Source organism: Somniosus microcephalus, chromosome 11 (assembly GCF_052327205.1).
Source record: "Somniosus microcephalus isolate GS21.2 chromosome 11, FLI_Smic_1.0, whole genome shotgun sequence".
NCBI lineage: Eukaryota > Metazoa > Chordata > Chondrichthyes > Squaliformes > Somniosidae > Somniosus > Somniosus microcephalus.
In genome coordinates this window covers 226,624,010-226,647,228 of record NC_140997.1, presented here as the reverse complement: position 1 = coordinate 226,647,228, position 23,219 = coordinate 226,624,010, and the positions used below count along the sequence as shown (strand labels likewise).

Genomic DNA, 23,219 nt, shown 5'->3' with positions numbered 1-23,219 from the left:
CTAACCACTATGCCACCGTGCTGCTCTAGTTACTAGTTCCATGTCTGGGTCAAGAACAAGTGGCCATAGACACATTATTAAATGTAAGATTCAGAACAGAGGACAGGAGAAACTTCTTCACAGAGCGTTGTGAGGCGATGGATTTTCACTTCCAGGGTTAGTGGTTGAGACACAAACTCTGTCAACATTCAGGATTAGATTGGATAGGTGGATGAAGGAAAAAGTTTGTAGGAATATAGGAAGAGCATGGTTAAATGTGATCATAACTATTTGCTCACGTAGAGGGTAAACACAGATATAGACTAGTTGGGCAAAATGGCCTGCTTCTGTCTTGTAACTTCGATGTCTGCCTTGGCTCAGTCATAGCACTCTTGCCTCAGAATTAGAAGACTATGGGGTGAATTTTGCCGGCACTCAGGAGGTGGGCTTGGAGGCGGGGCTGCTGGCAAAATTGCAAAGATTGACAGCGGGTCCCAAATCCACTGTCAACCCACCTCCATACAATCTTCCCAAGTGTCGGGTCCCCGATTTGCGCATGGACCCGACTCCTAGCGGCGGGAAGAGGATTATAGGCGCTTAACTGCCTGTCAACAGGCTCACGATGCGGTCTCCTCTACATTGGGGAGACCAAACGCAGATTGGGTGACCGCTTTGCGGAACACCTCCGTTCAGTCCGTAAGGGTGACCCCAAGCTTCCGGTCGCCTGTCATTTTAATTCACCGCTCCATTCCCACTCGGACCTCACCATCCTTGGCCTCTTGCATTGTTCCATGGAAGCTCAACGTAAACTCGAGGAACAGCACCTCATCTTCCGATTAGGCACTTTGCAGCCTTCTGGACTCAATATCGAGTTCAACAATTTCAGATCATAGCCTCGGCCCCTATTACATTTTTACTTATATTTTTTTTCCACCCCTTTGTTTTGGATCTTCCCTTCACCCCCCCTTTCCTTTTTTTTCTCTCTCCCACATGGCAGCTGTCTCTCTTTCTGCCAGTACACTTCACACCTAATCTTGCCGTCTTTTGTCTCCACTGTCCTATTACCATCTCGTCTGGTTTTGAATACCTCTTAATGTCTCTTTTACTTCTTTTGTTCTATCGCAGCCCTGCCTTCGATCTATTTTATCTCCTTTCCAGTTTGAAAAAGGGTTAGACCCGAAACGTCGACTCTAACTTCTCTCCATGGATGTTGCCTGGCCTGCTGAGTTTTTCCAGCATTTTCTGTTGTTATTTCGGATTTCCAGCATCTGCAGTATTTTGCTATCGATCGAGTTAAGAGGCTTTGTTCAATTTTGCCAGGTCGACTGCGGGCTTTCTGACGTCCGGACACCACGCCAAGGTAAGTGTGGCGTGTTGTGGGTCTACTGTAATGTTTCTTCATTGATGACAGCTGCAGAAGTGGTGTGAAGGATCCAATGGTACACTGGTGAGTTTCAGAGGTAAGAAAATGTTGGGAAAATCATTTTTAATGCATTTAGACTTTTCTGTAGGTAATAAGGTTTGAAGTGTTTGTGTAATCCCACCTCATTGGGAGAACCTCTCTCACCAGTGACAGATCGCTTCTGTAACCTCACCTGCAGCTGCCATCTGTTTTCCCCTAAGGAGAGAGTCTCTGGAGAGCCTGGGTACAAGGGCTCACTTTTGTACAGTGATTGTCAGTGTTTGCAGCACCTCAATGCTGTCAAACACTGAAAAATCATCTGTTAAACAAAAATGAGTGTGTCCCCTTTAAGAAAACCGGCAATGACGCATCATCAACTGACGTCATCTGACACCGGCTTTCTCTTAATTGGCCAGCAAGCCCACAGAGCGGGCTTAACAAGGCCAATTGACGCAGAATAGCATCTGTGCGTCGTTGGGGGCGGGATCGGGACCCGCAAGTCAGCTGACCCGCTCCCAACTCGCACCGAAAGGTAAGATCGCGCCCTATGGGTTCAAGTCCCACTCCAGGGAGTTAAGCACAAAATAGTGACACTTAAGTGCAGTACTGAGGGAGTGCTGCACTGTCGAAGACGCCATCTCTCGGATGAGACGTTGAATCGAGGCCCCCTCTCAGGTGGACATAAAAGATCCCATGACACAATTTTGAAGAGCAGGGGAGTTATCTCCGGTGTCCCGGCCAATATTTATCCCTCAACCAACATCACTGAAACAGATTATCTGGTCATTTATCACATTGCTGTTTGTGGGAGCTTGCTGCCACGTTTCCTACATTACAACAGTGACTACACTTCAAAAGTACTTCATTGGCTGTAAAGCGCTTTGAGATGAAAGGCGCTGTAGAAATGCAAAAATTCTTTCTTTTCCCTATGCATAGGGCTGGGTTTCATGAGCGAGACCTGCTGGCACATGGCGATTGTGCCAGGGAATTAAAACTTTGCATTAAAATTAGGGTTCACTGTGCAATGATTACAGTGTCAGCTGTGGCTCAGTGGGTAGCACACTCGTGCCTCTGAGTCAGAAGGTTGTGGGTTCATAGTCCCACTCCAGGGACTTGAGCACAAAAATCAAGGCTGACACTCCCAGCCGCACTGTCGGAGGTGCCGTCTTTCGGATGAGACGTTAAACCGAGGCCCCGTCTGCTCTCTCAGGTGGACGTAAAAGATCCCGTGGCATTATTTTGAAGAAGAGCAGGGAAGTTATCCCGGTGTCCTGGGCCAATAGTTATCCCTCAGTCAACATCACAAAAACAGATTATCTGGTCATTGTCACATTGCAGTTTGTGGGAGCTTGCTGTGCACAAATTGGCTGCTGTGTTTTCCACATTACAACAGTGACCAAACTTCAACGTGGGCTATGTGGAACAATCTTTGTTCCAGTCCTACTCGGGTCCCCTCCCTCACCTCTTTTTCCGATACATTGATGACTGTATCGGTGCCGTTTCCTGCTCTCGCCCCGAACTTGACAATTTCATTCACTTTGCCTCCAATTTCCACCCTTCCCTCACCTTCACATGGTCCATCTCTGACTCTTCCCTTCCCTTCCTCGACTTCTCCGTCTCCATCTCTGGGGATAGGTTATCGACCAATATTTACTACAAGCCCACTGACTCCCACAGCTACCTGGACTACACTTCCTCCCACCCCGCTTCCTGTAAGGACTCTATTCCATTCTCCCAGTTTCTCCGCCTCCGCCGTATCTGCTCCGACGATGCCACCTTCCACACCAGTGCTTCAGACATGTCTTCCTTTTTCCGCAACCGAGGATTCCCCTCTACCGTGGTTGACACTGCCCTCGACCGTGTCAGTTCTATCTCCCGCACCTCTGCCCTCACCCCTGCCCCTCCCTCCCGGAACCACGATAGGGTTCCCCTTGTCCTCACCTTTCACCCCACCAGCCTCCACATTCAACGGATCATCCTCCGGCATTTCCGCTACCTCCAAAGTGATCCCACCACCAAACGTATCTTCCCCTCCCCTCCCCTTTCAGCATTCCGCAGGGACCGCTCTCTCCGAGACACCCTAGTCCACTCCTCTATCACCCCAAACAGCCCTTCCCCTTCGCCTGGCACCTTCCCGTGCAAGCGGAGGAGATGTAACACCTGCCCCTATACCTCCCCCCTCCCCACTGTCCAGGGCCCCAAACACCCCTTCCAGGTGAAACAGCGATTTACTTGTACTTCTCGCAATCTAGTATACTGTATTCGCTGCTCACGATGCGGTCTCCTCTACATTGGGGAGACCAAACGCAGATTGGGTGACCGCTTTGCGGAACACCTCCGTTCAGTCCGTAAGGGTGACCCCGAGCTTCCGGTCGCCTGTCATTTCAATTCACCGCTCCATTCCCACTCGGACCTCACCGTCCTTGGCCTCTTGTACTGTTCCACGGAAGCTCAACGTAAACTCGAGGAACAGCACCTCATCTTCCGATTAGGCAGTCTGCAGCCTTCCGGTCTCAATATCGAGTTCAACAATTTCAGATCATAACCTCGGCCCCTATTTCATTTTCACTTATATTTTTCCACTCCTTTCCTTTCCCCCCCCCCCCCCCCCTTTCCTTTTGTTTCTCTCTCACACCTGGCAGCTATCTTTTGCCCTGCCAGCACACTTTACACCTAATCACAGCCTATTACCATCTCGTCTAGCTTCTAATCTCTTTTACTTCTCTTGGTTCTTTTATTCTTTTGTCCGATCGCAGCCCTGCCTTCGATCTAGTTCCTTTTCTCTCCAGTTTTGAAGAAGGGTCAAGCCCGAAACGTCAACTCAAATTTCTCTCCACGGATGTTGCCTGACTTGCTGAGTTTTTCCAGCATTTTCTGTTGTTATTTCAAAAAGTACTTCATTGGCTGTAAGGCGCTTTGGGACGTCCGGTGGTCGTGAAAGACGCTGTGTAAATCCAAGTCTGTCTTTTGAAAGTCTTTGAGAGGCTCTCCCTGGGTGTGAAGGCCCGGGTTTGATCGAGGTTTCCACGGCAACCGGCGCCGGAAGAGTGGCCGGGTGACCCGGAAGCGGTGCTGTGGGGGGGTCGGGGATGGCGCGGCCCGGCGGCTCCCGCTCCCCGCACCCGGGCTTCAGCCTCGCTGGCTGTGCGGCCGCGCTGGAGGAGGCGCTGAGCCCGAGCCCGAGTGGCCCGGCCGGCCGCCTCTGGTTCAAGGAGAGCAGCGGGCGCAACCTGAGAGGCCGGGACTGGATCGCGCCCCGCGGGGCCCTGAGCAAAGTGTACCGGCGGGGCCAGGTGGGCCAGGGTCAAAGGGGCAAGGGTTAAAGGAGAGGCTCCTCCCAAGGCAAGGGGTCGGGCTGTGGCTGACCAGAAGGTGATGTTGCGATGGGGGCACCTTGTACCCCATCGAGTGATGCCCCTCGCTATACCCAGCGGTCACTCCTTGTAGCCAGCGGGGTCACTCCTTGTGCCCATCCTTGTAGCCAGCGGGGTCACTCCTTGTAGACAGCGGGGTCACTCCTTGTAGACAGCGGTCATTCGTTATAAACAGCGGGGTCACTCCTTGTGCCCATCCTTGTAGCCAGTGAGGTCACTCCTTGTAGCCAGTGGGGTCACTCCTTGTGCCCATCCTTGTAGCCAGTGAGGTCACTCCTTGTGCCCATCCTTGTAGCCAGTGGGGTCACTCCTTATAGCCAATGGTCACTTGCAAGGAGCGAGATGTCAGCTGTGGCTCAGTGGGTGGTACTCCCTCTTGCCCTTGAGTCAGAAGGTCGTGGATTCAAGTCCCACTCCAGATACTTGAGCACAAAACTCCAGGCTGACACTCCCAGTGCAGTACTGAGGGAGTGCTGCACTGTTGGAGGTGCCGTCTTTCAGATGAGACGTTAAACCAAGGCCCCGTCTGCTCTCTCAGGTGGACATAAAAGATCCCATGGCACTATTTCGAAGAAGAGCAGGGGAGTTATCCCCGGTGTCCTGACCAATATTTATCCCTCAACCAACATCACTAAAAATAGATTATCTGGTCATTATCACATTGCTGTTTGTGGGAGCTTGCTGTGCGCAAATTGGCTGCTGTGTTTCCTACATTACAACAGTGACTACACTTCAAAAAGTGTTTCATTGGCTGTAAAGCTCTTTGGGACGTCCTGAGTTTGTGAAAGGCGCTATAGAAATGCAAGTCTTTCTTTTGTAAGATAATCCTGGGATCATTTCCACTGGAGCGGAGAAGGCTAAAGCGAAGATTTAAGAGTTTTTTTTCTTTAAAAATCACGAACGTTTTGGATAGAGTGAATTCTTGCTGCTCAGCCGTGATCTCAGTGAATGGGGCAACAGGCTCGAGGGGCCGAGTGGCTTCATCATGTTGCCAAGGCTGGGTGGGGAGTCCTGGACGTGGGGTTGTCAATTTAAAATAGTCGCTGAGAGAGTGGGAAGGGTTAGGAGAAATCTCTTTGCACGGCAGGTTGTTGGAGCCTGGAATGCATCGCCAAATGGAGCTGTTGAGGCAGAGAGCATTGCATTTTAAAATGGAGAAATTGTACGGATATTTGACGCCTAGGAAGATACAGGGGTATGGAGAGCGTGTGTGGCAGTGGGATTATTTATGGATTGCTGTAGACACAGTGGGCCAAATGGCTTCCTGCGCTTAAACCTCCATGATCTTTTTGGTCCACCAGCTTTGTGACAGATGACCTGATGCTGCTTGCTGTCAAAGTTACAAAATGAGACCTCGCTATTCATAAATGGCCCAAAACACCTGCTGTTTGAGGCGCCTTCAACCCATTGGTTGCACTGGGCATCTCTTACACGCTATTGCCGTGGTTTTCTTTTTAAATCAGTCCCTTGTGGCATTAAATGATTAGGTTAGACAGCAGCAAAAATCGTAGCAGCTGCAGAGTAGACAAGTCTGTTCAACTCCTTTGGAAAGTGGTGGGGCAAGTTAATTTGAGCGAGGCAGCCTCACTCTGTCTTACACAGGTTATGCACGGGTGTGATTTAAGCCATACCTTTGGCAAATATTGGTTTTAAAAATGCTTTTTGTGAAGCTGCTCCCAATGGCCTAGTGGGTGTAAACACTGCCCATTGTGGTATGAATCCATATAGACCAGACGCTCCCAGTTAGATCCTCCGGCTAGCCTCGGATAATTGATCCCATTCAGGGCAGCGGTCGAGTTGAAATATATATGGTTCTGAGGGGGACTGACAGGATAGATGCTGAGAGATTGTTTCTCCAGGCTGGAGAGTTGAGAACATAGTCACAGGATAAGGGGACTGTGAGGAGGAATTTCTTCACTCAGAGGGTTGTGAATCTTTGGAATTCTCTACCCCAGGGGGCAGTGGATGCTGAGTCGTTGAGTATATTCAAGGCTGAGATAGATAGTTTTTTGGACTCTAGGGGAATCAAGGGATATGGGGATCGGGCGGGAAAGTGGAGTTGAAGTCGATGATCAGCCATGAACTTATTGAATGGCGGAGCAGGCTCGAGGGGCCGTATGGCCGACTCCTGTTCCTAATTCTTATGAGTTACATGTGTGCTCCACCCACAGGCTAAGAAAGGAGGAGAGAGAAAAAAAAGTCAAGCAGGGTTCCACTGCTGCTGCAGATAAGTGGGCGTATGCAGACATTGGGCAAGAACTTCTGTCAGTGGGCTACAGAAAGCCGACATCAAATCAGTCCCCGTGTTGGTTCACACTTGAAGGACGGGCACGGAGGGGGGAGATACTGGAGGGGGGCTCTGTTTGGCACGTGGCACTTTACCACAGCCCAAGTCAGTGCCTTCAATGGCGGTAAGAGGTGTGCGGAAACATAGCCAACGGAATTGGAAGTAAATCAGCAAGGGCTCGATAGAAGGGGCTAACCAGTCTTTTATGACGCGGTCCTATCCTGCTCCACCCCTCGGCAGCTGCAGAAAACACCTGGGACGGTCTCCAGGCTCTCAAATCAGATAAATTGTCAAACCTTTATGATATGTTGGAAGAGGTAGTGTAATCAGTTTATATGATGTATAGAACAAAGAATGTTTTGCAGAGCAAGTTTTCTAAATGCTTTATTAATAAGATAGTTCCCCTTTAAATCAAAATGTTTTAGGTACTGCTGTGTCTGATAGGAGACCATTATGGAGGATGCTGGCAGCATCGCTATATTACACTTGCCGCTACAAATTCTGCTCAGTTTTTCGCAGATACAAGTGGATTTACTTAAGGCATTTAATAATAAATGATAGAAACAGTGAACTTTAAACTTAAGGCACTTTGTGTTACATATAAAACACTAGTTCGGCCCCAGCTGGAGTACAGGAAGCTCTTTTTTATCTGGGACCGGCGTGGTGCCGGTTTATCAAAGAGTCCGGATTACAGAGTTATAGTTAAAAGGTACGAGAGCTCCGTACACAGCAACAAAAACAAGGCTTCCCTGTTGCTTAGCAACAGCTGCAAGAACCCCGGCCACAGACCAAGCGTCCCTGTTGCTTAGCAACCAGTGCAGAAACCCCCGATTACACAGCCAAGAATCAAGAAACGGCCACTAATATGAGGAAAAACTTAACCTACTCCTAAATTTTGCCGGTTAACCGAGATTTCCGGTTGTTTGGGTGTCGGTAAATCGAGAGTTTCCTGTATTGTGTCCAGTTCTGGACACCGCACTTTAGGAAGGATGTGAAGGCTTTGGAGAGGGTGCAGAAGAGATTTACTAGAATGGTACCAGGGATGAAGGAATACAGTTACGTGGATAGACTGGAAAAGCTGGGGTTGTTCTCCTTGGAGCAGAGAAGGCGAAGAGAAGATTCGATAGAGGTGTTTAAAATCATGAAGGGTTTAGATAGAGTCAATAAAGAGAAACAGTTTTCAGTGGCTGAAGGGTCGATAACCAGAGGGCACAGAGTTAAGGCAAAAGAACCAGAGGCGACATGAGGAAAAAACATTTTTACGCAACGATTGGTTATGATCTGGAATGCGCTGCCTGAAAGGGTGGTGGATACAGATTCAATAGTAGCTTTCAAAAGGGAATTGGATAAATACTTGAAGGAGAAACAAATTGCAGGGATATGGGGAAAGAGTGAGGGAGTGGGAAAGGTACTATTGTATGAGTTTTCAATTGCCCATTTTCATCAGTATGATCAAGGGGACAAAGTCATAGAAGATAGGAGCAGGAGTAGGCCATTCCGCCCCTCGAGCCTGCTCCGCCATTCAATGCGATCATGGCTGATCATCCAAACTCAGTACCTTGTCCCTGCTTTCTCCCCATATCCCTTGAACCCCTTAGCCTTAAGAAATATATCTATAGAAACATGGAAGGAGGATCAGGCTCCAATACACTTCTCTTGATTGTAGGTCATAATTCTTCACAATACGGGCTTTGGAATTTAAAGCTTCCACCCCCCAGCATTCAGGAACAAGAACCCCCGCAGTTGTTGCACTGGAACTCGCCTTCCCAGCGGATACACGTTAACTCGGCATCAAACCCGTCTGATCTGTACGGTAAAGTGCACTAACCAAATCCGCCACATGGTGGAGCACCAGTGCTTTCTTCTAAAGGCCGCACAGCAGGTTGTCGAAGCAATATGTAATAGGGACTTGGGGTCAAATATTTGTTTTTTTGTTCCCCCCCCCTTCCCCCATAAAACAAAAAAGGTAAAAGTTGGTCTCCGCCTCGTTTCGCACCAAATCCCGTTCACCCATCGCCCCTTGTGCTCGCTGACTGACATTGGCTCCCAGTTGAGCAGCGCCTCGATTTTAAAATTCTCATCCTTGTTTTCAAATCCTTCCATGGCCTCAGCCCTCCACATCTCTGTAACCTCCTCCAGCCCTACAATCCTCCGAGATCTCTGCGCTCCTCCAATTCTGGCCTCTTGCACATCCTTGATTGTAATCCCTCCACCATTGGTGGCCGCGCCTTCAGCTGCCTGGGCCCTAAGCTCTGAAATTCCCTCCCTAAACCTCTCCGCCTCGCTTTCCTCCTTTAAGACGCTCCTTAAAACCTACCTCTTTGACCAAGCTTTTGGTCACCTGTCCTAATATCTCCTTATGTGGCTCGGTGTCAAATTTTGTTTGATGACGCTCCTGTGGTTCTTGGTGATAAAAGCAAAGACGATTATTCAGTTTGGGTATAATCTATCTTCAAAGTCGTTCCCTCTCTCAAAATGTTAGCCTATCTTTTCTGGTGTAGATACTGACCGGCCTGCTCAACATTTTCTGTTTTGTTTTTTAAATTGTTGTCCCCGAAGGTGCAAAAATAATTGTAACTAACCAGCGTCTTCAAATGGTTTCAGGTTCCTGAAGATCTCATAGAAAGATTGCTGTCCGAGTGCCGCCACCGCCTCTACATACACAGCTGCGAGCAGACGGGCGCTGGGCTGGTGATTCGCTTGGACCATCCTGCCCTTTTTAAACAGGTCCTCAGCAACCTCCCTCTCTACACGAGACCTTTGAAGGCCCTGTCGGCGAAGCAGAAGTGCGTGGTTCTGAACTGTGCGCCTCTGCAGGGGAGTCGAGCGCCGGAATCGCTTACAGTTAGTCACTTGCGAGCTATCCTACTGGCGGACCACCTAGCTGAAGTGTTAAGGCAGCAAGGGTGAGTTTTACTTAAATAACCTGCCTGCTCACAACATCCTCTCCTCCGCGAGTGCTTCAGCTCTGTGGGGCTGAGTGGGCAGTGATTGTACCCCATAAGTCAGGAGCTCCAATGCTGACACTCCTATTTAAAACACCCCTGAGATAACTCAAGGCAGTTTAATTTCCTCATTGTGCATTAATTAACGCTTTGGCACAATCATTCTATGTGATTTTAATCCATTTAAGCAGGTTAATCCATCTAACATGGTCAACGACTGGATTGAAATGCCGCGAGGAATTGTTTGCCAACGTTTTTGGCACCACCAGAGGACTTAAACATGTTGCATTAATTTACACAGAATGCACAAGGCTGCAGGACTGTCGGTGCCCACGGAACTGCACCTCAAAGAGTTGGTGCATTTGGAAGAGGGGAGGAAATCGGATTCTTCAAGGCGCATTCGTATCTAAAACTACCCTTTGCCTCTGGCTCCATCCCCCTCCCTGATTGCTTGCTCTGGCTCAGTCAGACAGTGTGCAACTTTGGGTATCCCTCTCAGTCCCTAGAGGAGTTTCAAACTACATATCCTATTGATCAATAAGACTGTTCATTTCTACATCCACAATATCGCCTGCCCCCAAGACCCTGAACCTTGTTTTCATTACTTCCAGCCTCCACCTCTCCTACGGTGGCCTCCAGACTCCCATTCTGCACAGATTCCGACATCTTAAACGCTGCTGCCTACATCCTGTCCGGCACCATGTCCTGCTCGTACATCACCTGTACCCTTGTCAATCACACATTGAATTCAAAATACTCGTTCACAAGCTGCCTTGGCCTAACTTTCCTTTGGAACCCCCTCCTGTCCTACATCAGCTCTCCATTGCAAGAGAGCACCAGGTGGGCAGAGGAAACGCTTCAAGGACACCCTCAAAGGCTCCTTGAAAAAGTGCAACACCCCCACCGACACCTGGGAATCCCTGGCCCAAGACCGCACAAAGTGGAGGAGAAGCATCCGGGAAGGCGCCGAACACCTTGAGTCTCTTCGCCGGGAGCAAGCGGAAGCCAAGTGCAGGCAGCGCAAGGAGCGCACGTCAACCCAAGCACCCCACCCACCCGCCCCTTCAACCACCGTCTGCCCCACCTGTGACAGAGACTGTAGGTCTCGCATTGGACTCATCAGTCACCTGAGAACTCATTTTTAATGTGGAAGCAAGTCATCCTCGGTTCCCGAGGGACTGCCTAAGAAGAAGAACATCAGCTCTCACTCTTTGGTTCTCTGAACCTTGCCTCCTATCCCTCTGCACTAACCCTTGGTGGTCGAGCATTCAGCTGCCTCAACCCTACTGTCTGGAACTCCTTCCCTAAGCCCCTCCATCTGAGGGCTCTTGACCTTTGAAAGCCTCCTCAAAAAGATCATACTTGGGTCATCTGTAACTTTTCTGTTGCTGCTCCGTGTTTGTTTGTCCGCTGATGCACCTCGGAGAGTTACAGGAAACTCTTTATTATCTGGCACCGACGGGACCGGCGCGGTGCCGGTTTATCAAAAAGTCCGGATTACAGAGAGGTATAGTTAAAAGGTACGAGAGCTCCGTACACAGCAACAAATCCAGGCTTCCCTGTTGCTTAGCAACATGTGCAGGAACCCCGACCACAGACCAAGCTTCCCTGTTGCTTAGCAACAAGTGCACGAACCCCAGTTACACAGCCACAGATCCAGGAACTGCCACTAATATGAAGTAAAACTTACCGGAACCTACTCCTGAATTTTGCCGGTTAACAGAGATTTCCGGTTATTTAGGTGCTGGTAAATCGAGAGTTTCCTATACATTACAGGTTCTATACAACTGCACATTCTTGTATCTAATTTTCATTAAAAAGGTATTTCCACTGATTGGAGCCAATGACCTTGAGGTCGCTTCGTTTCTGGGAGCCAGTGTTTCAGAAAGTCAGTGGCCAGAAGCGTTGTGTGCAGGTACAGCTTTGTGCTTTTTGTGTTGACTGAATGTCTCTCACTTTTGACCCGTCTTTCTCCCTTTAGCTGCGCGGTGCGCGCAACGCCAAATCTTCCCCGAAACACCGGCGTCTGCAACCTTCTGAAGTTACTGAGAGTTAATTGGGCGTCCACCCTACAGAGCACGTCCGACGAGGGAAGAGTTTCCCACTTCAAGAAGATCCTGTCGCAGTCGGTTTATACGCAGCTCGGGAAGTCGGAGGCCCCTTCAGGGCAGGCACATAATTCACTGCCAGAAGATGTGCTGTTCAAGGTGCATTTAAGACAGTTCGTGAAAGAGAAGGAACTCAAAGGTTACGATGCCAACTTGGACGTGGCTTTGGGTAGGTCCCGACTTCATTTGTTTTCTGGGGGGGGGAGAAACAAAGACGCTTGAAAGTTCCCCTCCCTCATTTTTAGCAATATGGGAGCATAAGGCTAGAATCAGAACAAAATTAACTGCAGTGGAACCCCTTTCTCCCCCTGAATAACGGAAAGTGGAAGATAAGCATGTAAAGTACAGCAATATCCTCGACATGGCAGTGAAGACGAGCACAATTTAAAAAAAGATACTGTACATAGAAACATAGAAGATAGGAGCAGGAGTAGGCCATTCGGCCGCTCGAGCCTGCTCCGCCATTCAATGCAATCATGGCTGATCATCCAAATTCCGTACCCTGTCCCTGCTTTCTCCCCATACCCCTTGATCCCTTTAGCCTTAAGAAATATATCCAACTTCTTCTTGAATATATTTAATGTATTGGCCTCTACTGCCTTCTGTGGTAGAGAATTCCACAGGTTCACCACTCCCTGGGTGAAGAAATTCCTCCTCATCTCTGTCCTAAATGGCTTACTCCTTATCCTTAGACTGTGACCCCTGGTTCTGGACGCCCCGACCATCGGGAACATCCTTCCTGCATCTAGTCTGTCCAGTCCTGTCAGAATTTTATAAGTTTCAATGAGATCCCCTCTCATTCTTCTAAACTCCAGCGAGTACAAGCCCAATCGACCCAATCTCTCCTCATATGTCATTCCTGCCATCCCAGGTATCAGCCTGGTGAATCTTCGCTGAACTCCCTCCATGATTTGTGACTCGCACATTTTGAACTTCTGATGAATAATTTGAGGGGTAGGGTACTGGAGATTCCACTGAACTGCGGGCATAGAGGCGGACTAATCTTCACACACACACTGCAGTGGAGTCCCCAAATAGCATAAATTGAAGAAACCCAGGGAAAGCCACTGTCGCCAACCTTTGTCAGGAACTCTTGCTCTAAACCGTAGAGGGGTAAGTTGTTCAAACTGGCCATTGGTGTGTCAGCCGTGGCTCAGTGGGCAGCACGCTCGCTTCTCGAGTCAGAAGGTCGTGGGTTCATAGTCCCACTCCAGAGACTCGAGCGCAAAAAGCTAGGCAGACACTCCAGTGCAGTGCTGAGGGAGTGCTGCACTGTCGGAGGTGCCGTCTTTCGGATGAGACATTAAACCGAGGGTCCCGTCTGCTCTCTCGGGTGGATGTAAAAGATCCCGTGGCACTATTTCAAAGAAGAGCTGGGGAGTTCTCCCCGGTGTCCTGGCCAATATTTATCTCTTAGTCAACATCACTAAAAACAGATTATCTGGTCATTATCACATTGCTGTTTGTGGGAGCTTGCTGTGCGCAAATTGGCTGCTGCGTTTCCTACATTACAACAGTGACTATGCCAGAAAAATACTTTATTGGCTGTAAAGCACTTTGGGGCATCCGATGGTTGTGAAATGCGCTATATCAACGCAGGTCGGTCTTTCTCTCTTTCTATTGGTGGGGCCTGGAGAGGTAAGCCTGTCATTGCCTTCCCATTTGGTTCCAGATAATCCTGCAAGCGAGTGCCTCAAACAGGCACGGCGATCCTAGCTGGACAAGCCCAAGGAGACTTACCAATGCTCGGTACCGGCAAGCTGCGCAGTTTTAACCAGTTAAACCCCAGCAGTACCCCTGTGTGCACTTGATCCCCAAGGCTTGACATTTGCCAACTCTTACCCAGGTTCTCTGGATTTGGGTAAATAGAGTCTGTCTTTACAGGGAGATAGCATGCTCTGCACATCAGACAAACCATCTCTCTACCTCTGTGGATCTTGGTACAGGAAACTCTTTTTTATCCGGCACCGACGGGACCGGCGTGGTGCCGGTTTATCAAAAAGTCCGGATTACAGAGAGGTATAGTTAAAAAGTACGAGAGCTCCGTACACAGCAACAAATCCAGGCTTCCCTGTTGCTTAGCAACAAGTGCAGGAACCCCGGTTACACAGCCACAGATCCAGGAACGGCCACTAATATGAAGTAAAACTTACCTGAACCTACTCCTGAATTTTGCCGGTTAACAGAGATTTCCGGTTATTTAGGTGCCGGTAAATCGAGAGTGTCCTGTAGTTTGATTTGAAGGCTATTAACCACGCTGATGGGTTTCCACAAGTTAGACCCCCCGGAAATATAAAGTCAATCTGCAGCATTACATAATAAGTCGGAAGTGATGAAAATAGAATAAAAATAAGAACAGAAAATGCTGGAAACTCTCAGCAGGTCAGGCAGCATCTGTAGGGAAGAGAAACCGAGTTAACGTTTCAGTCGATGACCCTTCGTCAGAACTGGAAAAAGTTGGAGACGGAACAGGTTTTTAAACAGGTGCAGGGGCAGGGAAAGCGGGGAGGGAGGAAAGAACAAAAGGGAAGGTCTGTGATAGGGTGGAAGGCAGGAGAGATTAAGAGAGAGAAATTCGGTATCGCCCATTTTAGGGCGCTAATATCGGTCGGGCGCAAAGTTTAGCGCCCGGCGCTAATTATCGCCTCTGACTGCAAAATTGGCCTCTATCGCCCCTGGAGATGATTGGAGCGCTAAATCAGGCGCTACACACCTCTCTTAAGGTGCTAACGTCAGGGAGCGAGGCGCTACCTCAGAACGCTACCAAAGCTCAGGCGATGTCCGTTACCATGGAAGCCAGACAGACTGCCGCCGTCCAGTTCTTAAAGGGGAGGGGCCATCTTGCTGGCCAGCCACTCCCTGCTCATTGCAGCCTTGAATCTCGGCCTGGAGAGACCTCAAAAGCAACTGTGTTGGAAGCACTAATGGATAGGCCCAGGGAAAGAGCTCGGTGCTTAGGAACCTCAAAAGTGGTGCCGAGGGCCAAAACTCCTTAGGACAGCGTTAAAACCAAAAATTTTGCCGACAAGAAAAGGCAGGACGTGCCCACCTTCAAATAGCGCTCCCCCAGCCCCTTCCCGACTTGAAAACGTTCCCCTCTACCTGTCGTTCCTAGCGGCAGGCGCTAAGGCAGGGGGCGCGACTCAATATCTGGTCCGGGGCGTTGCACACTCGACTGACGTCACGATCTGCGGACGCAGGAGATCGTGGCAGTAGTGTTTAACTCCGCGCAAAATGTCTGGTCAATTTCGCGAGCGGTGCAAACATCGCCGCGCTCGGGCGCCAGTTGCTTTGCGCCCTCTTAGGTGCTAATCAACCGAATTTTTCCCCCTAAATGACAAAAAGGGATGATAGTACAAAGCAAAAGGATATGAAATAGAATGTAGGTTTGTGCCCCTCCCTCCCTCCAAGGAGAGAGGTGTGCGTCCCTTTGAGGCCAAGTGGTGTAGTTGCTCTTCAGTCTTGGTGCGAGAGGTCAGGTTGCAGAGGAGAACGCTGGCTTTGTTTGATCGACAGGTGAATCAAGAATTTGTAGACATGATGGAATTTTATGTTCTTGGACAGAGGGAACTGAAACACACCACTGATTGTTTTGTATCTAATAAGAGGGCAGAGTGCAGGAAGTAGAAAGTATAGCTTATCCTAATTGTAAAGGATCATTGTGCAAATACAGGAAGCTTTAAGCATTGTGTTTAGGGTTTGTTTAAACGCTCTTTGTGGTTTGGAAGTCGGCGTTGAGAGGAGGGGGGCTGGGAGTCTCCTTTGTGAGGGGAGTTGCCCCAATCAGGTGTGGTAGAATAAATGTGCCAAAGGATTGAACATGTTACAGGAAGTGTGTGATCGCCCATGCTGTAGCTAGCTAGACTAGTGAATCGCCCATGGAACTACTCAGTCAAGTGTTTCTCTTACCTCTCCGCTGTGTGGTCAATCTGCATTTCCTATGTGTCAGATTCTGTCATGGCACTCGGAGGAAGAACAGGAGAGTTCTCCCAGCCAACATTTATCCCTCAAAACAACACCAAAAGAAAGACTTGCATTTATATACAGGAAACTTTCGATTTACCGGCACCTAAGTAACCGGAAATCTTGGTTAACCGGCAAAATTCAGGAGTAGGTTCAGGTAAGTTTTACTTCATATTGTACTTGCCTTCCTCGATCTGTTGCTGTGCAAGGGTGTGGCTGCAGCTGTTGCTAAGCTACAGAGATGCTTGGAACTTGTGGCCATTGTTCTGCACTTGTTGCTAAGCAACAGGGTTTGTTGCTTTATACGGAGCTGTCAGCTCTCCCTATCTTTTACTATAGCTTTCGGTTATCTGGAATTTTTGATGAACCGGCACCACGTCGGTGCCGGATAAAAAAAAGTTTCCTGTAGCGCTTTTCACAACTGCCGGACGTCCCAAAGCGCTTTACAGCCAATGAAGTACTTTTTGAAATGTAGTCACTGTTGTAATGTAGGAAACACGGCAGCCAATTTGCGCACAGCAAGCTCCCACAAACAGCAATGTGATAATGACCAGATAATCTGTTTTAGTGATACTGGTTGAGAGATAAATATTGGCAGGGACACCGGGGAGAACTCCCCTGCTCTTCTTCGAAATAGTGCCATGGGATCTTTTACGTCCACCTGAGAGAGCAGACGGGGACCTCGGTTTAACGTCTCATCCGAAAGAGGGCACCTCTGACAGTGCAGCACTCCCTCAGTACTGCCCCTCCGACAGTGCAGCACTCCCTCAGTACTGCCCCTCCGACAGTGCAGCACTCCCTCAGTACTGCCCCTCCGACAGTGCAGCACACCCTCAGTACTGCCCCTCCGACAGTGCAGCGCTCCCTCCGTACTGCCCCTCCGACAGTGTCGCACTCCCTCAGCACTGCCCCTCCGACAGTGCAGCACACCCTCAGTACTGCCCCTCCGACAGTGCAGCGCTCCCTCCGTACTGCCCCTCCGACAGTGTCGCACTCCCTCAGTACTGTCCCTCCGACAGTGCAGCGCTCCCTCAGCACTGTCCCTCCGACAGTGCAGCGCTCCCTCAGTACTGTCCCTCCGACAGTGCAGCGCTCCCTCAGTACTGCCCCTCCGACAGTGCAGCACTCCGAGTACTGAGGCGAGGGTGCCACCAACTGAGCCACAGTTGACGCTGTAAGAAACAGATTATCTGGGCATTTACCTCTTTGCTATTTGTGGGACCTTGCTGTGCACAAATTGGCTGCTACGTTTCTCTGCAACAGTGATTGCACTTCATTGACTTGAAGCGCTTAGAGATGTCCCGAGGTCGTGAAAAGCGCTATATAAATGCAAGTTTTTTCTTCTCTCCTAGGCAGTATCATTGTACACTCAACTAAAACTGTGATCGATATCTTAAATCTTATCTACACTTCTGATCCTATTAAAATTAAACTTCCTTTGCATCAAGTTGTGGTGGTATCTGTAAACTCACTAAGTTTAAGCTTTAAGTTGAGATTTCCAGATGAAGGGACACATTTCTTAGTGCAGGACAGCACCAAGATTGGAAATAAAAAGAGAATAGACAATGGCGTATGTCAATAAGTAGGGTTCGGTGAAGCCCAGTTTAGATTTTAAAACCTGCAGGTGTTCGGAGGAGATAGAGACTGAGGCGAAGCAAAGAGTTCCATTTTTTAGATCCTGGGAAAGAGTAGGAAACCGTGTGATAAGTCTTGATTTCAGTATAGAGAGGACGTGGATATGGGATTGTGTAATTGGAGCTTCGAAGGGACAAAAGAGGAAGGCTCAGAAGAGCAATAACCATGGCTGTGTCAAAATATAAAACACAAGGACGGCTGCAACAAGGAGAAGTTGGAGGTGAGAGAAGATCAGACAACAAGCCTTTAAGTTTTCCCAGGTACCGATAAAATGATCAGCCATGAACTCATTGAATGGTGGAGCGGGCTCGAGGGGCCGAATGGCCCACTCCTGCTCCTATCTTCTATGTAACCGCAAATCTGCTGGATTGGACTGGACATTTTGTTTAAGCTTACCTATTACTTCCTCTGTAGCAGCAATGTGAACCAGCACAGTGTCAGCCGTGGCTCAGTGGGCAGCACACTCGCCTCGGAGTCAGAAGGTCGTGGGTTCAAGTCCCACTCCAGGACTTGAGCACAAAAATCTAGGCTGGCACTCCCAACGCCACTACTGAGGGAGCGCTGCACTGTCGGAGGTGTCGTCTGAGATATTAAACCGAGGCGTTCTCTGCCCTGTCCGATAGACGTAAAAAACCCATGGCACTATTTTGATGAAGAGCAGGGGAGATATCCCTGATATCCTGGCCAACATTTATCCCTCAATCAACATCATTAGCTGGTCAGTATCACATTGCTGTTTGTGGGAGCTTGCTGTGTGCAAATTGGCTGCTACGTTTCCTACATTACAACAGCGACTACACTTCAAAAAGTACTTCATTGGCTGTAAAGCGCTTTGGGACGTCCAGAGGTGGTGAAAGGCGCTATATAAATGCAAGTCAGTCTGTCTTTCAGTGACGTAAAGCCATTCAATTTACGATGTGTTGTGGAGTCTGTTTTTAAAATGGAGTTATGTTTGGGTCAGTCTATACTGAATGGATCATTTAAAAGCAATAAGCCAATGGCTAAGGCACAGCATTCTTTCTGTATAGGAGCTGGGAAAGGTATTTACTCGGTGGCACTTTCAGATGTTAAACTAGTATAATTGATTCTGCTTTGTACAGTGCAGGAAGAAGCCTTGAGACAGATAGCAGAGCTTCAACACACAATCTTACAGGTTAGTGTAAGCATAGCCTACATGCTCCAAAGGCTGAAATGTTTCCCATTGATTCCTGTTCTAACCTACAAGTCTGTTTGCTGAGGGATGCCAGTGCGACACTTCTCCTTATGACATTTAGTATCAGAACAAAGCATATCCAAGTTTGCTATAGCGTCGGTCAGATACAGCATAAAGCTCCCTCCACTGATTCAACGTCCACCTCAGAACAGCATTACCTGCTGCGTCACTGTAATATTTTCAGTTTCTGCACCAGCTCTCCCTGTGGGTGACACTGCCATTCGGTGTTAAATTATGGATAGTTTTGTCCTGGAAACTCCCAGATACTGTGGGTTCACAAGGCCCAAGAGCTTAGCGATGCACGCGCGCACACACGAATGTGAATGTTCATCCCATCGGTCTTAGCTGCACTCAGCAAACCGAGCAAAGCAGTGATGCAGAACTGTTCCAGATCTAAACAAGCCATGCTGTAGAGCCGAGGGTCTCCACAGGAAGAGATTGCCAGCAACCGGGTATAAATTACTGCCATTAGTGACACTAGTAAAGACGGGCCCACCAAAGCTTTCAATTAGATGTGGTACCTGGCACACTGGAACAGGGTCATAGATTTGTCAAAATAAAACCCTTATTTTACATTATAATGGTAACCAGAAACCACAGATTTACAGTAATTGGCAGAACCAGAGACCGGATGAGGAGCATTTTTTTTAATGCTGCGAGTTATGATGATCTGGAATGCACTGCCTGAAAGGGCGGTGGAAGCCGATTCAATAGTAAATTCAAAAGGGAATTGGATAAATACTTGAAAAGGGGAAAAATTTGCAGGGCTGTTGGGGGAGGGGGGGGGGGGAAAGGTCAGGGGAGTGGGACTAATTGGAGAGCTCTTTCAAAGAGCCAGCACAAGCACGATGGGCTGAATGGCCTCCTTCTGTGCTGTGTGATTCTATGATTAAAATGAAGCCAGATGTATAAATGTTTTCAAAAATAACTAGAATGTGTTTCGAGTCTCAGGAGGATTCGGAGCAGTGTGTGGTGATCCATGTGGTGGGTTGCGAGGAGGAGTTTCAGCAGCAGAAGATTGACTTGCTCTGGCAAATACTGAATACCGGGATAGATCAAGTGACTCAGGTGAGTCAGACAGGTGCAGATAAGCCATGAGCTAATTCGATGGCGGAACAGGCTCGAGGGGCTGAATGGCCAGCTCCTGTTCTTGGGTACAGCAGTAAACTGCAGAGGATTAAGGGGTGATTTGATTAAAGTTTTCAAGATATTAAGGGGAACCGATAGGGTAGATAGAGAGAAACCGTTTCCGCTGGTTGGGGAGTCTAGGACTAAGGGGCATAGTCTAAAAATTAGAACCAAGCATTTCAGGAGTGAAATAAAAACAGAAAATGCTGAAAATACTCAGTGGGTCAGGCAGCATCTGTGGAGAGAGAAACAGAGTTAACGTTTCAGGTCGATGACCTTTTGTCAGAACCGGAAAAAGTTAGAGATGTAACAGATTTTAAGCAGGCAGAGAAAGGGGGGAGGGGAAAGAACAAAAGGGAAGGTGTGTGATAGGCTGGAAGGCAGGAGAGATTAAATGACAAGGGATGATGGTGCAAGGCAAAGGGAGATGGTAATGGGACAAGTGAAGAAACAACAAAAGATGGGTCTAGAAGAGGTGTAAATGGGAATGGCAGAATCATCAACAGCTGCCATATGAAAAAATAGGGGCCGAGGTTATGGTCTGAAATTGTTGAACTCGATGTTGAGTTACGCAATGATAAGTCGGAAGTGATGGAAATAGAATAAAAATAAAAACAGAAAAATGCTGGAAATACTCAGCAGGTCAGGCAGCGTCTGTGGGGAAGAGAAACAGAGTTAACGTTTCAGGTCGATGACCTTTCGTCAGAACTGGAAAAGGTTAGAGATGTAACAGGTTTTAAGCAAAGTGCAGAGGCCGGGAAAGGGGGAGGGGGGGAAAGAACAAAAGGGAAGGTGTGCTAGGGTGGATGGCAGGAGAGATTAAATGACAAAAAGTACGATTGTACAAGGCAAAAGGAGATGGTCATGGGACAAGTGAAGAAACAAAAGATGAGTCTAGAAGAGGTGTAAATGGGGATGGCAAAATCATCAACAGCTGCCATGTGAAAAAATGGGGGCAGCGGTTATGATCTGAAATTGTTGGACTCGATGTTGAGTCCAGAAGGCTGTAAAGTGCCTAATCGAAAGATGAGGTGCTGTTCCTCGAGCTTACGTTGAGCTACATTGGAACTGTAAGAGCCTGAGGTCAGAGTGGAAGTGGAGCGGAGAATTAAAGTGACTGGCGACTGGAAGCTCGGGATCATGCTTCAGAGATCGATAGATTTTTGGATATTAAGGGAATCAAGGGATATGGGGTTCGGGCGGGAAGGTGGAGTTGAGGTAGAAGATCAGCCATGATCTTATTGAATGGCAGAGCAGGCTCGAGGGGCCAAATGGCCTTCTCCTGCTCCTATTTCTTATGTCCTCACGGAGTGAACGGAGGTTTGACTGGGCCGTGCAGTGGGAGAGGCAGGCCGCGCAGGAGTGAAGTTAGGAAACACTTCTATACACAAAGTTTGGAACTCAAACGGCAGTTGATGCTAGGTCAATTGTTAATTTTAAATTGGAGATTGATAGGATTTTTGTTAACCAAAAGGTATTATAGGATATGGCCAAAGGCGGGTACAGTAAACTCTTGTTTAAACGGCACTTAATCATCCGGAATTCTTTAATAACCGGCAAAATTGTATTCTGATTAAAGCACATTCTAACTGCATGTTTATTCCACGTGCGGCGTTGAAACATGGCACTAAGGGACGTTTTACTGTATATTTGTGGGGTCAGAATAAGCAGGTGGCTCCTTCAGCTTTTACCAAACCAGCTTGGGCCATTGCCACTCCGTGTCCCACCTCCCCTCCTGAGTTCGGAACACCCCCACAGAATTACCACCTTCTGGTCTAAGGTCGGCTGATTTATAAATTGCCTCGGTAGGTATACCTCTCCGTTATCCGGAATTTTTAATCAACTGGCACCATCCCGGTCCAGTAGGTACCGGATACGAAAGAGTTTACTGTATATGGAGTTAGGTCGCAGATCAGTCATGATCTCACTGAATGGCGGAACAGGTTTGAGGGGCTGAATGGCCTCCACCTGTTCCCAAGTCCAAAGTCTGCATCGGTTCCACCCTGTCTGGCAGGTTATTCCAGGCACTTAACACCATTGGCATGATTCCTTCAGGTGTTTGTGAGCCAAGCCATTTCTTTTGGCCTCTGATCTTCGTGCACTGCCTAATATTAAAGTGATGTTTTCAGATGTGCAGATCAGGCTTTCGAATCGCCCGATTAAAGTTTGAACTGAGTGGAGGATCTTCAATACCTATTTCAGTTTCAGAGTAATCAGAGTTTGAAATTCAAACAGTTTCAAAATTTGATGAGCACCCTTTTCTCTCTCAAAGACTAATGTACGGATGATTGTAGATGCCCCAATTCAATAAGCCAGTGATCTCAATCCCATTCCTAGTGCACCTAGTTGCATTGCCCATAATTTGGCACTGAAGTGAACCCCCCCCCCTCACTTTGAAAGCAATGTTCCCACTAAGCTGTGCGGCCGCGCAGTCATCTGTAAGGTCCCATGCAGGCCGCTCACCAACTTTCACATTGCAGATACAGCGCATGCGCAAAACTTTGAATGGGCCGCGCAGTGGGGGGAGGCAGGCCGCGCAGGAGGCAGCGCACCTTGCGGGGGACGTTGTTTGAAAGTACTATGAAGGGATCATTGGCGTGACGCATAGCTTGCCACACTATGCCGCCCTGTTCCGAGGTTTACGTGTTAGAGTCATATAGTTATACAGCACAGAAAGAGGCCCATCGTGTCCGTGCCGGCCATCAAGCCCTATCTATTCTAATCCCATTTTCCAGCACTTGGTCCGTAGCCTTGTATGCTATGGCGTTTCAAGTGCTCATCTAAATGCTTCTTGAATGCTGTGAGGGTTCCTGCCTCTACCACCCTTTCAGGCAGTAAGTTCCAGATTCCAACCACCCTCTGGGTGAAAACGTTTTTCCTCAAATCCCCCCTAAACCTCCTGCCCCTTACCTTGAAATTATGCCCCCTGGTTATTGACCCCTCTACTAAAGGGAAAAGTTCCTTTCTATCTACCCTATCTATGCCCCTCATAATTTTGTACACCTCAATCAGGTCCCCCCTCGGCCTTCTCTGCTCCAAGGAAAACAAACCCAGCCTGTCCAGTCTCTCTTCATAGCTGAAGCGCTCCAGCCCAGGTAACATCCTGGTGAATCTCCTCTGCACCCTCTCCAATGCAATCACACCCTTCCTATAGTGTGGCGACCAGAACTGCACACAGTTGTTGG

The 23,219-nt window shown here is 48.5% G+C and overlaps 1 protein-coding gene across 3 annotated transcripts in view; it reads left to right on the top strand.

Annotated features, from left to right (window-relative positions):
• The first annotated feature begins 4,429 nt into the window (after window positions 1-4,429).
• dalrd3 (DALR anticodon binding domain containing 3) overlaps window positions 4,430-23,219 on the top strand; it is an 89,357-nt gene continuing 70,567 nt past the window's right edge. For 2 of the 3 annotated variants that reach the window (XM_086002070.1, XM_086002069.1), the window contains exons 1-5: window positions 4,430-4,674; window positions 9,647-9,948; window positions 11,969-12,264; window positions 18,794-18,846; window positions 19,858-19,974. In XM_086002070.1, the coding sequence (XP_085858196.1) occupies window positions 4,471-4,674; window positions 9,647-9,948; window positions 11,969-12,264; window positions 18,794-18,846; window positions 19,858-19,974 (972 nt within the window). In that variant the 5' untranslated portion in view covers window positions 4,430-4,470. Of the gene's footprint in view, window positions 4,675-7,332; window positions 7,360-9,646; window positions 9,949-11,968; window positions 12,265-18,793; window positions 18,847-19,857; window positions 19,975-23,219 lie in introns of those variants that run through there. The other variant, XM_086002071.1, reaches the window with a different exon arrangement.